The 16124-nt window shown below is 43.1% G+C and overlaps 1 protein-coding gene across 2 annotated transcripts in view; it reads right to left on the bottom strand.

Annotated features, from left to right (window-relative positions):
• Positions 1-16124, bottom strand: part of SEPT7 (septin 7) — a 95882-nt gene that overhangs the window by 36163 nt on the left and 43595 nt on the right. For both annotated transcript variants that reach the window (XM_014949484.1, XM_014949486.1), the window contains exons 2-6: positions 14939-15045; positions 7317-7417; positions 6596-6730; positions 2856-2973; positions 722-814 (exon numbers count right to left, since the gene is read on the bottom strand). In XM_014949484.1, the coding sequence (XP_014804970.1) occupies positions 722-814; positions 2856-2973; positions 6596-6730; positions 7317-7417; positions 14939-15045 (554 nt within the window). The remainder of the gene's footprint in view (positions 1-721; positions 815-2855; positions 2974-6595; positions 6731-7316; positions 7418-14938; positions 15046-16124) is intronic.

Raw genomic sequence — 16124 nt, 5'->3', positions numbered from 1 at the left:
CCCCCCCCCCCCCCCCGAAATTCCTTACACTGATATATTCTGTAAATCTAGTTAAGAAACAGACATTACTGTCACTTAGTAAGCAAAGCAACAGGCAAAAAAATTCATATTTAATCAATTGCACTAATTATGTGTCAATTCTATTCCCACTGGCTACAAAGAATGTTGCTTTTGACTGGATCTTGTACCCAGTTTTCAAAGGTTTGGCAAACAACTGCTTCTATTTCTTGTTTTCAGCTGAACCAAAAATCCCTCCAGTGTCACAAGCAACGATGAAGCCAAGAGCAGCTTTAAGTAGCTGAAAGGAAGAGTGTACAAAGCTTAATATTTTGGACTTTTGTCTTTGCTTTTATTATGCTCTTCTCCTTTAGGCAGAGTCCCAGAGTATCTGCCATTTGTGCTATTTATATTTAGCCATCCCTAAGGTAATTCCCAGAGCAACAACAAAATTTAAAACCTCTTCAAGGCTGTTAAAGCTACTGAACAAACAGAAGCAAGGGTCAAGACACAGATACAAGACAGACTTCAACATAAAAGAACAAACCAAAAAAAAAAAGAGTAAACAAAATCTGAGGAACAGTGACTCTTCCAACAGCTTTACATCTGATTTTTATCTTCTAAAACTTTTGGTGGGCTCTTCATTACCGACAAGAAACTTCTCACTTTCTACTTTCCCTTCCTACCCACCTCGCAAGCAGTTATTCAAAAGAAAATTATTTACCTTTATCTTTTTAACAATCTTATTTTCTTCTTCATCATCTGTTTCCGGAAATTCATATATTTTAATTTTGTGTTCTTGGATTTCTTTCATTATCTGAAATGAAAAAAAATGTTACTTCTCTGAGGAATTCATACTGTATGACAACTTTATTTCTTGCTGCAATCTGATTCTCCCTCCTTTGGTTCGATATGCAAGATTCTGGCATATTAAGGTGACTAAGTTACATCACAAAACTTGCACAGGCTAAACACCATCAGGTCACCCCAGGGGTAACCAGCATGACCATGACCATCTCTCCTTCGCCAGGAGAAGACGTGATTGGAGCCAGAGCCTCACAGCTAACACAATACTATTCCATCTAGAGAAGGAAGCAAAGATGAAAGTCTGTTTTCTGCAACAGGGCAAAGAGAGATTTACACCAACGGGAATTGTAGCTGCACGTGCAAAAACGAATACAATAGAGCTTAAATTCTCTGAGTAGTCTTGTAATTGAGTACCTTACAAAAAAATTAAATCTATTTGAATAGATAACTGCAGGCATACTTCAGCCCTTCGGGTTGCCGCAATAGCTACTGCTGTCACTCCTAGTCTTTTCTGTTTCTAGCTCACCTGAGCATCAGTTGCTTGAAGGAGGATCACCTGCCTGTTTTAATAGAGCTTGTGACTGACGGACTGACTCTAGTGCTTAATTGTGTTAAAAGATATTTGCAAGCACTAATGAAAATTTAAGAATAACTGACAGCGTCATCAAAACCAAGACTGCACTGTTTTGGGTGCTCCATTTGCCTGAAGGGTATATTTAAAAAACAAGCTGATTACTTTACCAGAATTTTAGAATGGAAAAATATCAGAGCGTTTAGCTGAGAGCTGCACTGCAGAGCCCTGGGGAATACTGCGGGTTCGTGGGTTTGCAATCTTGTAAGAACATAAGTTTCCAATTCATGCAAGGTCTTATTTTCAAAGTTTAACTGGGGAAAGCCTCCCCCTATTTAACATCAACTCATTGATAAAGCTGGTTAATATATTAAGAAACATTCTACTATTTTTTCCCCTCCGTATAGAGTTACATCAAAAACAAAACAAGAAAAATTTAAATGCAACCACAACAGACTTCAGGTCTACAGCATCTTGCCTACTCAAACAGAAAATGTCCTTTAGTTTTTAGTAGTTTTGCACACAACTTCTCTTAATGCCAACTTTTTCAGAACCCGTGTTCTTTTAAATTAGGACCAGACACCATTCAATAAAATAAACTTCATGTCTTATTCTTGTCCTGTTCTGGGTCTCCTTATCCTCCTTGTGCAATACAGCGAAGCTCAAATGTTCTAATCTGATCACGTAGTTGAAATAAAACATAAACCACTCCAAGCCATTAATACCAAATTTATTCTACAAAGGTATTGCATCAGTTGTATCAATGTTAGATTTATCTCACCGTCTTTAAAACACGCTGCCACAGCCCCAGACTGAACGCCAGGTATATAATCCCTCACTTAATACCTGAGGCATCTTTAATAAATACAGTGTGTCAACACAAAAGCGAATGCCACAATCAATAGTACCATAACACTGTTAAATACCTCTTTTTTTATTATTATTATTAAAGTTGTATCAATGTTAGATTTATCTCATCGTCTTTAAAACACGCTGCAACAGCCCAAGACTGAACGCCAGGTATATAATCCCTCACTTAATACCTGAGGCATCTTTAATAAATACAGTGTGTCAACACAAAAGCGAATGCCACAATCAATAGTACCATAACACTCTTAAATACCTCTTTTTTTTATTATTATTATTATTAAATTAAACCCAAAACAACCAAACACAACTTCTGCTAGGCACCTAAATCTTGAAAGCTCCCTTCCTCCCTTCCTGATTTGTATCTCAGCAGTGAATTACTTCACTTGCCAAGAATCACACTAAACTTGAAACCTCTTCCCCTGAGGATAGAAACAAGATTATTTCACCAAGAAATATAATTAAATCTAGAGATATAAATTACTTTGCTTTGCTGTCTCAAGTTGTTGCTTCAGGGTTTAAACTTTGCATGTAAGAAGTTAAATCTCACCCTATCCATAGGGACCAGCTTACTAAATTATCCCATGTTGTAGATATTAATCTTTCATCTTACCTGTTTTTTAAACTGTTGGCATTCCTCGGGTGTAAGTGTGTCTGCTTTGGCAATGAGTGGAATGATATTCACTTTTTCATGCAGGCGCTTCATAAACTCTATATCCAAAGGTTTAAGTCTGAAAGACAGCACATGAAAGCTTTACAACTTATATGAATTAAACAAGAACACACCAATGATTTGAGATCTGTCCAGGCAACTGCTCTCAAAGACATTGATTTATGAGTGATAGATGCTTGAATGAAATTCAAAAGGCTACCTGCAATAGGAAATCCCTTAGAGCTGTGTAATACCAGAGGAGTAAGTCAGAAGTTAGTATTACTACTAGTCACAAGCCTTCTGCTACCTGAAATTACACTCATTTAAGGAAGTGATAAGAACTCTCCTGCAAAGGAAGTAAAGCTTGTGTCATTAGCTGGAAGACAGTCCCATTTAAAGCTTGACTGGTCAAAGTTTACAGCTGTGAATCATGCTCTTTTCACACACCCAGACTCAAGTTTCTTGAAAGTCACGTTTATTTGGCCGCTTCTTCCTGAGAGTGGGCTGGGAGCTGTTTTTTTATAAACCAGACTGCTGAAGCCAGTTAACTGTGGCCTGTGTCCAAACAAAGTAGAAATCTCCCATCTCTAAATTGCTATGTAAAACAAAAAGACCATCAGGAAAGCGAATGACAATGACAAGAACTAAACCACTCACCATATGGGGACATAAAACCATCGATGGGGGTCAAAGCGGTCAATATTTCCTGCTTGCTAAAGGAAAGCCACCGAGGTTTTGATGCATTAATGCTTCAGAATTACAGCAAGTTTAGTCAGGCTTAAAGGATTCGCTTACAGGATTTAACAAGATTATTTCTCATATAAAAGAAATTAGGATTAGGAACATTAAAACCAGATTCATTTGGTACTCAAATTTAGCTTCTTCTCCAACCCATGTATAAAAGAATAAAGAAAATGTTAAAGAACACACAATTAACTACATTTTAACATTTCCTACCTGCCACTGAGTTTCTCAGCTTCAAAATGGGTTTCCATTAAACAGCTAACATTAATGCACGTTTAGATTAAGAGCGCTGGTTTGGCTACACATTTACCTTAATGTGCTTTCCCTCTCCTCACTTCAAAAAGCCACCTAGGGGCAACATCAGGTTGAAGGAGAGTTGCCAAAGTGTAACAGTTCCAAACACCTCAGATTCTTGAGTTTACAGTGGAGACTGAAGCAGGAAGCCCTTAAATAAAAGATCTGTAATTCATTATCACCCCACTCACTTACCTGGAAGGGTTCTCCTGCCCCTTCGCTCTCTCTCCTTACTAACCTCTCCAAACTAACAGTTCAGATGTTGGTGGGTTACCAGCTAAAAACAGTACGATGCATCAAAAGGAAGGACCCAACCTGCAATTTTTTCACTTTATAAATCATTGAATCATAGAGTTGTCTAGGCTGGAAGGGACCTTTCAGATCATCTAGTCCAACCATCAACCTCACTCTGATCAAAACCATCACCAAACCATGTCTCTAAGCACTAGGTCAACCCGGCTTTTCAATCCCTCCAGGGATGGGGCCTCAACCACTGCCCTGGGCAGCCCAGGCCAATGTGCAATAACCCTTTCTGTGGAAACATTTTTCCTAATCTCCACTCTGAACCTCCCCTGGGGCAACTTGAGGCCATTTCCTCTTGCCCCATGGCCTGTTCCTTGGGAGAAGAGACCGACCCCCCCTGCCTACACCCTCCTTTCAGGGAGTTGGAGAGAGCCAGAAGGTCTCCCCTCAGCCTCCTTTTCTCCAGGCTGAACCCCCCCAGCTCCCTCAGCCTCTCCTCACAAGACTTGTGCTCCACACCCCTCACCAGCTCCATCGCCCTTCTCTGGACCCGCTCCAGCCCCTCAAGGTCTTTTTTGTTGGAAGAGGCCCAAAACTGGGCACAGCCCTCGAGGTGGGGCCTCCCCAGTGCCCAGTCCAGGGGGACCATCACCTCCCGACTCCTACTCCCCACGCTGTTCCTGACACAGGCCAGGATGCTGGTGGCCTTCTTGTAACAAGCTGGCTTTTACAGATGTATTAAGTCATCAGCACAATCTGAAGTAGGTTCACCTATAAATGCTTTAATTCAAAGGTAAATCCAACCATGTGTTACTAAGAGTGAAGAGCACAGCACTGCATTGGTTGGTTACATGTGCTGCCGCCTGCACAGGAAACGCGACCCATGACTGCCCGGCCACAAAAAGCAGGTAGGAAGTGAGCAATGTCCTTTCAGAAAAGGCAGTATCTTTAAAGAGGAAATTAACACTAACAGCAGCACCATTTTCTCTGTGCTCCATTCACTTCCTTCATTAGATAACAGTTCTATGCATTTATTCTGGTAATTGAAAGACACTAAGAAAATTTAGCTCAACTTTACACCTTCTCCCCCAAGACTAAGATGAAATACCTGTACGAGGAACACTCTTCCAGCTTTTAACCTCACAAATTCAATAGTCAAAACCTTAATTTATCTGAAGCCTTATCTTTATTTTTCCTTACAAACAATTTGTACCTCCCACTGGTTTGGTTTAGAAATTTTTAATGCATAAAATGAGGGTATGGGGGTACGGAGAGAAGGCAAATGTTTTTTCAAGAATCTGAAAGTTAGCTCAAAAAAAGGATTGCCTAACACAAGGAATCTTCCCTTGATTTAAATGTCATTTTGATTTTGCAGACTAGAAAAACAGTATATGCCAAGGATTCAAGTGTTTATATTTAAAATGGATGTGCATGTTGAGCAAAATTGCCATTACAAATATGAATGTTGAACAACAACCAAAGACATCTAGTTAAGGTAAGTCTACAAAGAAAAACTCTTCTCCACCTCCCAGCATTTCTTTCCAAATTTGAGAAGTCGCCGTCAAGTTCAACATTAGAATTATTCCCATGTCAGCTACAGAAGCTGAGCATAACAGTTGACATTTTTCACTGCCTGAGGAATATTCCTCAGAATTCCTTCGCTATTCCCTTCAAGGTGTACTACTTTTGACCCATACAATAGGATAGGCTGCTCATCCTCTCCTCCTTCTTGTTTTGAAGGTATAACGGAAGAGTCTGACAAATTTAATCACTTATAATACAACGATAAAACGCTCATCAACCAATATCAGATACAGGCAATCTGCATCCTTGGAAATGCAGTGCTCTCTCTCTACCACTAGGTAGAAGCCTGATCAAGTTAAAAACCAGGCAGGGGTGGAAGATTGCATAATCATCGAAGAAAATCCAGAATGCCTACATTAGCATTGCCACCAGATAAGGGATTACACCCCAGGTGAATAAAAAGCATGCTTTGAAGGCTGCAGGAAACTTATCTTCAATTTATCATTAAAAAATCAAAGGGAGGGAGGAAGAGTGGAAAGGAAAAATCCTGTTGCTTGAAGCATGAACCAGTTTCTCCTTCTATCTGGAGCGTGTGAGCAAAAGACATAGAGATCACAAACAGACCTGGCACTTGGGAACATCTGTGTATTTTTAGTTGTTCTAATAGTATTTTTCTTGTTATGTAATTAATGTGCAATCATGTTTTCTGGTGTTGTAACTTATTACTTGTCTGACTTGCTGGTGTTTGACAAGTAAGCTCATTTTGAAATTAAGCATGCTGTGCAGGCCATTAAGAAAATCCTATGTGGAACTTCACGTAACTAACAATGCCGAATTTGGATGCTTATCTGAGATAAAAGACAGAGAAAGGAAACAGAAAATAGACTAATACCAACCCGTGTCCTGAAGGAGCAATGAAGTATAAACAACACTGCACTCTGTTATCTGGCATCTGACGTCTGTTCACTCGAGATTCTGCATTCAGGTAGTCCTCAAATTTACTGTCAATGTAGTCGATAACTGGCTGCCAACTGCAGAGGTTACATGAATAAAAACCCATAAGTTACATCATTTCTGTAAAAAAAGTCTGTCTTTGCTAAGAAACAGATGTACACTATTTTCCCACGCCTTGCTTTTTTTATTTTAAATTAAGAGACTTCAAGACAGCACATTTGAAGCGACCAGGTCCTCAAAATACAACCCACTTACATAGCTCTGAAGATCCAATCTGTGAGTTCACTGAAAAACCCTTTCAAACACAATTACCTTCATGGTAATAGCATTAAATAGAACACTTCAGTCCAGCTGCCAAAGGAATACACTTTCCTGGTCACACCTTGTGCCGGCCCAGAAGTCGGTTCTGCACGTCACACGTGGGGATGAAGAGCCAAATGCTCCCTTGGCTTTAAAAGGAAAAGCTGAAAGCATTTCTATCAAGTTCTAAAGGTTACTCAGAACTCCAACAGTTAAAAGTTTTCACCTAACTGAAAAGTTTAAAAGGGTTAATATTTCAACTGAAGCATGCATTTTTAAAAAATGTCACAAGATATTATCTCTCTCTCACACACACACCACAATTCAGAATTATTGTGGGAGAACGTACAAAGAATGTCTTACCAATTACTATTATCCACAGCATCTCCAAATCCTGGTGTGTCAACTATTGTAAGTAGTAACTGAACACCACCCTCTTTGATTAAAACTTTGGACTGCTCAACCTGGAAAACCAACAAGGTAAGATTAGATTTTTAGCCATTTAGTCACCCATCATAAACACTGGGAAAAGCATTCGATGAATAACAAATCTGACACAGAATTGCTAACTTTCCTCCTTCAGAGGGTTACTGGGTTCATGTTTGGCTTATAAAATACCAGTACTTGGATAATAATTAAATTTTTTTTTCAAGAAAAAAATAGGATCACGATTTAAAGTTGTGATAAGAGAACCCATCTAAGTATATATAGGATATCTTAGTATTTTAACTCCTGTAAAAATAAGGAAAACCCCAACCAATATTAATGCCAGTATTAAAAAAAGAGAAAGATGTTCTGAGATATCCAGACGTTCTGATAACCCAGGCATTATACTTAATGAAATTAAGTAATAAAATTGTGAACTACGGTCACTTCAAAGAAAGTTAGGCTTTTCAAAATTAATCCTGCCCCCAAGCACCTTCGATGCTTATCTATTTTTAAGAACTCATTTATTCTTCACTAGTAAAAATGCTTGGGAAAGGGATGAGGGAAAGCGATGGTTTCCTGTTACAAACCTTGATATATTGGTAGGTAACACAATCTCCATGCAATCTGCTGAGTTAGACCTCACGTGACCGTAATGGATTGGTTCCTGTTAGCACAGGTCACTGATGGAAACCTGGCTCAGAAGGCAACGGCATCAGCAGAAGGCATGATGCAAAAGCTGGGTGTGGAGTTGGGACCACCCATCTGCAGCGCAGGCAGCTTGCAGGAAACGTGTCCAACAGCTTCAGCACCTCACCACACACAAAATTCAGGCTGAACAGCAAATAAACTGCTACCCTCTTTTTTTCTACCAGTTAGAAATTATTGATAGTGCCACCAGCAGGTGTATCTGCCTGAGAACACACTGCACACCGCTGTCAGATCAGCCTGATCCACACCAGTAAGAAAGGAAAAACTCCTGTTAGGAGGTTGGCTCTTTCCAATTGTTGACACATTTAATCATACGGTTTTTCTTCCCCTCGATATTAAGACAATATCTATTAAATTAACTAATAACGTCACTTTCTAGATACTCTGCTCCGGTGAGACCCCACCTGAAGCACTGTGTCCAGCTCTGGAGTCCTCAGCACAGGAAGGACATGGAGCTGTTGGAACAGGTCCAGAGGAGGGTCACAAAAATGCTCAGAGGGCTGGAGCACCTCTGCTGTGAGGACAGGCTGAGAGAGCTGGGGTTGTTCAGCCTGGAGAAGAGAAGGCTCCAGGGAGACCTTAGAGCCCCATCCAGTACCTTGAGGGGCTACAGGAGAGATGGGGAGGGACTCTTGGTCAGGGAGTGGAGCCATAGGATGAGGGGTAATGGTTTTAAACTGAAAGAGGGGAGATTTAGATGAGATACCAGAAAGAAATTCTTTGGTGTGAGGGTGGTGAGACACTGGAACAGGTTGCCCAGAGAAGCTGTGGAACAACCCTGGGGTTGTTCAAGACCAGGCTGGATGGGGCTTGGAGCAACCTGGTCTGGTGGGAGGTGTCCCTGCCCAGGGCAGGGGGTTGGAACTCGATGATCTTGAAGGTCCCTTCCAACTCTGACCATTCTGTGATTCTATAACCACGTGAGCCATTTATTCAGAGCCACACACGAGTTGGCAGCCGTTGATGCCACCTTGTTGCTCATTGCTTAACATTTCTTAAGCTTCCTGAACCCTAACCAAGGTGAGAAAAGGAAGTTATATTTAGCTAGGTGAACACCCGCAAGAACATTCAGTAATGAACTCCAAGAGAGTAGAAACTTGGACAATCAACCCTAGCTGGACAGTCTCTTGACCTACTCAAGATTTGAGAGATGGTATCAATGCTGTTTAAGAGCTTGCACATCCTTAGTTATAAAGCAGACTCTCTCCCAGCCACACCTGGACGCTGTCGCAAACCCTTTGCAATCACTGCTTACGTGATGCAATATCAATCTACGAGACAAATTAATACTCTGCAGAAAGTCAAACTAAATCTCTCTTGCACAAGTGAAACACTGATTCTAATTCAGAATATTCAGAAACACAGAGAACAGTAACTAACTGCAAAGAAAGCTCCATATTTAACGTCCGAATGTGCAGGATGCTATTTTTATCTACTCATCAGTAGGGATCCTACCTGAGCCAGATCAACCCTTTGAGACCCTGTCACCGATAGATCTCAAAAAATTAACTCAACTACATGCTGTACAGCTGTCTACAGCATGCAGTCATCAGCAGGTGGTTCCTCACTCAACAAAAAGACAGTAAGGTAGCTTCATAAAAACAAAAGCCCCCTCCAAAACTGGGCTACTTGGATGCTAGTCACAGAAGAACTCAGGTTGGGGTGGACTTCAAGCCCTGCCCCAACCCCAAGATCAGTTTCCTACTTGAACAGGCCTTACCGCAAGGTTAGGAAGGTTTAAAATAAAGAAATTAAAAAAAACCCCACCCAACCCACACTCACCAGCCTAAGCCACCACCAGGCTACCCTTTCACTAACTGTCCAACTCCTATCTTTCCACGAGCACCCAGTCCAAAGCCAGGAGAACCTCAGAATACACGCAGTGCTTTGAAAACTTCTATTTTAATTGTGGGGAATGCATCTTACCCTCGCCTCAAGAGTCCTGCGGAGAAGTTTTATTGCACGCAACCCATGCCAGAACTCCAGAGAGTAAATCCCCAGCCACACAGTCAACTCAGCCAAGAGTTTACTACTCACAAGCTCTAGCCCACAGGAGATTAACTTCTGATTCCTTGCATTCTTTTTACTATCTTTTGCACATAGTGACCACAGAGCCCTCCTATAACCAAGCTCTCCGCAAGTATAAGAAATTCCTAACACTTACAAAATGCTAGAGATGATAACATTAAGAGCTGTACTCTTGCCAAGCGCTACAAGGTATCAGCTTTATTCTCCAGCACAAAAATTCCCAGCAAGAACCATTAAATTATTAAGCACTCGGAGTGGAATGCCTTTACAAGAGAAGCCATTAATAAAACATTATCTTGAACGTGTGTTTATAACAAAGGAAAAGGAAGGTCAGGAGATCCTCAGAAATGCCACGTCAAACGTTTTTCCCCTTGATTCTTTACGCTTGTAAAATAGAAGCGTGGCTGAATTTGTGAAGTCACCTTCCTGACAAATGGCCTTCAATAAGTGAATCTCCACAGACCCTGCCAATACCTTCCTGGGTGGTGAGGATCTAAATTGATTCTTACTTTCCATAAAGTTAGGTAGGTATCTTGCTATCAGAGCAGGGTTTTCAAAACCCTACAGAACAAGAAACATGAGTTGATCAAACTACAGAATGACAGAATGCTATGGGGTTGGAAGGGAGCTCTGGAGATCATCTAGTCCAACCCCCTGCCAGAGCAGGTCCACCCAGAGCAGGTTGCACAGGAAGGTGTCCAGGTGGAGTTTGAATGTCTCCAGAGAAGGAGACTCCACCACCTCCCTGGGCAGCCTCTGCCAGGGCTCTGCCACCCTCACAGTGAAGAAGTTCCTCCTCATGTTTAGATGGAACTTCTTATGTTCAAGTTTGTGCCCATTTCCTCTTGTCCTGTCCCTGGGCACCACTGAAAAAAGACTGGCCCCATCCTCCTGACACCCACCCTTGAAGTATTTATAGGCGTTGATCAGATCCCCCCTCAGCCTTCTCTTCTCCAGACTAAAAAGGCCCAAGTCCCTCAGCCTTTCCTCCTAAGAGAGATGCTCCAGGCCCCTCATCATCTCTGTAGCCCTCTGCTGTCCCCTCTCCAGCAGTTCCCTGTCCTTCTGGAACTGGGGAGCCCAGAACTGGTCCCAGTGCTCCAGATGGGGCCTCCCCAGGGCAGAGCAGAGGGGCAGGATGACCTCTCTCCACCTGCTGGCCACACTTTTCCTGATGCCCCCCAAGATGCCATTGGCCTTCTTGGCCACCAGGGCCCATTGCTGGCTTATGGGCATCCTGGTGTCCACCAGGACTCCCAGGTCTTTCTCCTCAGAGCTGGTCTCCAGCAGGTCACCCCCAACCTGTCCTGGTGCAGGGGGTTATTACTCCCCAGGTGCAGCACCCTGCACTTGCCCTGGCTGAAGTTAATCAGATATAATTTATCAAATTAGATACCCTACGCTCACATTGTGGACAATCAGACCGTATCCACCATATATTGTAAGCAGTAGAGACTGCTGGTAAGAGACAGCAGGTGAAGAACGTGCCATCAAGTCTCTGTAAAACTGCATTTTTCTAACCTAAATGGGTATGTCCTTAAATGGTCAAAGACATAGAAAGCAGGAACATCTGGAAAAGGTCCAGAAAAATCACTGTAAACTAGTGTCATTCATAGTTAAACATCCAATTGCATCCCATCATCTGATTTACAAGTATTCCCAAGGGATTCATGGAAAACATTAGTTCAAGTCTTGGAATTTAAAACTCTTTTTATTAAAAGTCTCCTCCGACCGGTCATTTTCCCATGCACTCCAGTCAACTGGGTCACAGGGGTCTCCTTGGCAGCCACCACACGCCATTCCTGACTTGATGCTTCTTACAGCTCGACTGCTTTGAATGGATTAAACAGGCCTTTACCATAAGCCATTTAAAACAGTCCAATAATGATGGGAGAAAACATATTTCATGCCCCATCATTTCTGAAGAGGTTTCTTATGAATTCATCTGACATGGAGTCACTAGTAACCATTTTTCTGTGTTTTCCATTAAATTCATACAAAGGACCTGCCTCAGGAAACAACTTCAAGCTACAATTGTTTTCAAGCCCAAACCACAGTTTGTATTAATGTATGGGAGACTCTCTTCTAAACTTCCTCATCAGGAAGTTATTCCCACCATATAAGAACAGCCTATTATTACCACCCAGATTTTTGGATGCTCTGGTGATCTGTCTGCAGGGGCCTGGAGCATCTCTCTTAGGAGGAAAAACTGAGGGACTTGGGTCTTTTTAGTCAGGAGAAGAGAAGGCTGAGGGGGGATCTGATCAAAGCCTATAAATACTTCAAGGGTGGGTGTCAGGAGGATGGGGCCAGTCTCTTTTCAGTGGTGCCCAGGGACAGGACAAGAAGAAATGGGCACAAGCGGGAACATAAGAAGTTCCACCTAAACATGAGGAGGAACTTCTTCACTGTGAGGGTGGCAGAGCCCTGGAAGAGGCTGCCCAGGGAGGTGGTGGAGTCTCCTTCTCTGGAGACATTCTAACCCGCCTGGACACATTCCTGTGCAACCTGCTCTGGGTGGACCTGCTTGGAGGAGATGATCTCCAGAGGTCCCTTCCAACCCCCTAGCATTCTGTGATCTCTACCCTTCAAAACTCTTGACATCCTCAACTTAAAAAGGTTTCCACCAGCAAAGAATACAAACCCCATGGATCCAGACAGCAGCTCCCACTGTCAATTCTTTGATTTAATATTTGAATGGAACCTCCTCTACATCATACACATAGTTGCATACACACACACACCATTTTCAATGTTGTAGGGGGAAATAATTTTATCCTCACTTAAACACTGAAATAAGCCAGTTTCAGTTTCCTTTTTCAAATGTTCTTCTTCCTGATTTTTCATTCTTCATAACAAGTAACTGAAAGCAAAGAAACATTGCACTACAAGTATACTCAAACAAAAAAAAATTACTCGTTAGATAAAGTAAGCAATTTCCTGACTCTCTGGTAATTATTCAGAGTTCAGGGATTGGATTAAAGAAAGCCTTACTCAAAACCTCAAACAAAAAAAAAACCAAACAAAACCCCCAGAATGCAGTAAGGTCAGTGGATCATAGCGTTGGAGCACAGTTTTCCTGATTCCATTGAATAAAAAAAGCATTCAAATTCCCAGCTTCTGCTCACACGTTGCATACCCTCCTAATTCAATACACAGCTTAATCACAGAATGATTAACGTTGGAAGGGACCTTCAAGATCACTCAGTTCCAACTCCCTGCCCTGGGCAGGGACACCTCCCACCAGACCAGGTTGCTCCAAGCCCCATCCAGCCTGGCCTTGAACCCCTCCAGGGATGGGGCAGCCACAGCTTCTCTGGGCAACCTGTTCCAGTGTCTCACCACCCTCACAGCAAAGAATTTCTTTCTGGTATCTCATCTAAATCTCCCCTCTTTCAGTTTAAAACCATTACCCCTCGTCCTATGGCTCCACTCCCTGACCAAGAGTCCCTCCCCATCTCTCCTGTAGCCCCTCCAGGTACTGGAAGGCTGCTATGAGGTTCTCCCCAGAGCCTTCTCTTCTCCAGGCTGAACAACCCCAGCTCTCTCAGCCTGTCCTCACAGCAGAGGTGCTCCAGCCCTCTGAGTATCTTCCTGGCCCTCTTCTGGACCCATTCCAACAGGTCCATGTCCTTCCTGTGCTGAGGACTCCAGAGCTGGACACAGTGCTCCAGGTGGGGTCTCACCAGAGCAGAGCAGAGGGGCAGAATCACCTCCCTGGACCTGCTGGCCACACTTCTCTTCATGCAGCCCAGGATGGGGTTGGGTTTCTGGGCTGCCAGTGCACATGGCCAGATCATGTTGAGCTTCTCACCCACAAGCACTCCCAAGTCCTTCTCCTCAGGGCTGCTCTCCAGATATTCTCCACCCAACCTGTATTTGTGCCTGGGATTGCCATGTCCCAGGTGCAGGACCCTGCACTTGGCCTGGTTGAACTTCATGAGTTTGCACAGGCCCACTTCTCCAGCCTGTCCAGGTCCCTCTGGATGGCATCCCTTCCCTCCAGTGTGTTGACCACACTACACAGCTTGCTGAGGTTGCACACAATCCCTCTTGTCTACACTTGCTGAGGTTGCACACAATCCCTCTTGTCAACATCCCCAACAAAGATGTTAAACGGCACTGGTCCCAGTACTGACCCCTGAGGAACACCACTCGTCACTGGCTTCCACTTGGACATTGAGCTGTTGACTGCAACCCTTTGAGTGTGGCCAGCCAGCCAGTTCCTGATCCACTGAGTGGTCCATCCATCAAATCCATGCCTTTCCAATTTATAGACCAGGATGACATGGAGGACAGTGCCAAACACTTTGCTTAAGTCCAGGTAGATGGTGTCTGTTGCTCTCCCTTTATCTACCAATGCTGTAGCACCACCATAGAAGGCCACCAGATTTGTCAGGCATGACTGGCCCTTGATGAAGCCGTGTTGGCTGTCACCAATCACCCTCCTATTCTCCATGTGCCTTAGCAGCAATTCCAGGAGGATCTGCTCCATGATCTTGCCAGGCACAGAGGTGAGACTGACCAGCCTGTAGTTCCCTGGGTCTTCCTTTTCCCCTCCTTTTTGAAAATGGGGGTTATGTTTCCCTCTCAAGGTACTTCACTTCAGGGCTCCCATACTTCAAAAGGCTACAAGCTCATAACCTGGAAGTTTTGCATAGCTAAGGGATACTGAAAGATACACTGACTATTTCTTAGTGGTTCAAATCCTGGCTGAACTTATTTGAAATACAGGTGTTTATGTGAAAACTGTATCTATATGTTGCTAAATTGCAATATATATCATTCAAGCTGCATTTTTTTTTTTCACTCAGACATACCTGTACAGTCTTTTTAATTCTGTGTGAAGGACCTGGATACTCTGGGGAATACAATTCTGTTAAGAATAATGAGTTGATTAATGTTGATTTTCCCAGTCCAGATTCACCTAGAAGAAAACAGAAGAGTTTTAGTAAAACCAGGAGCATCACAGAGTATAAACATTTCAATCTACATTTCAAATGCTTTCGAAATGGACTGCCTGAAAACATGCCCTTCACTCTAAAGCTTTAAGATTCTATCATCTTTTCCAATTTCAAGGAAAACCTTGCAAATCCAACTCTCACTGCTGAATTCTTTACACATTCATATTCCCGATCACGTGAAGTACTGAACACATTTAGCACTTCTCCATCGTTCCCATTACAACACACAAAGATGATACTGCCTCACATTTACGTTTATAAACAAGCTATCTTCCCGGAATTACTCCCTATCATGGCACCAAAGCAGACTAAGCTATCTCCGATCTATTTCAAGTATTATTTTATTATTTGAGGGTCCTGTTGTTGGTGGATGATAGTGGGGAGAGGGGGAGAAAAAACCAAACCAACAGCAGCTCTTACGGCCAGGAAGGCCAATGGTATCTTGGGTTGTATAGGGAAGAGTGTAGCCAGCAGGTCAAGGGAAGTCATTCTCCCCCTCTGCTCTGCACTGGTGAGGCCACAACTGGAATCCTGCCTCCAGTGCTGGGCTCCCCAGTTCAAGAGGGACAGGGAACTACTAGAAAGAGTCCAGCAAAGGGCAACAAACATGATTCAAGGATTGGAGCATCTCCCTTATGAGGAGAGACTGAGAGAGCTGGGACTCTTTAGTCTGGAGAAGAGAAGGCTGAGGGGAGACCTTATCAACGCCTACAAGTATCTCAAGGGAGGGTTGAAGGAGGAGGGAGCCAGACTCTTTTCAGTGGTTCCCACTGAGAGGACGAGGGGCAACGGGCACAAGTTGGAACAGAAGAGGTTCCACTCAAATATGAGGAGAAACTTCTTCACAGTGAGGGTGACAGAGCCCTGGAACAGGCTGCCCAGGGAGGGTGTGGAGTCCCCTTCCTTGGAGATTTTCAAGACCCGCCTGGATGCTCCTGAGTAACATGCTCTAGCTCTAGGCAATCCTGCTTCAGCAGGGGAGTTGGACTAGATGATCTCTATGGTCCCTTCCAACTCTAAAATTCAGTGAAATTCAGTGAAA

This window comes from Calidris pugnax, unplaced genomic scaffold (assembly GCF_001431845.1).
Source record: "Calidris pugnax isolate Ruff unplaced genomic scaffold, ASM143184v1 scaffold124, whole genome shotgun sequence".
Taxonomy (NCBI): Eukaryota; Metazoa; Chordata; class Aves; order Charadriiformes; family Scolopacidae; genus Calidris; species Calidris pugnax.
This window is presented reverse-complemented; position numbering and strand designations above follow the sequence as displayed.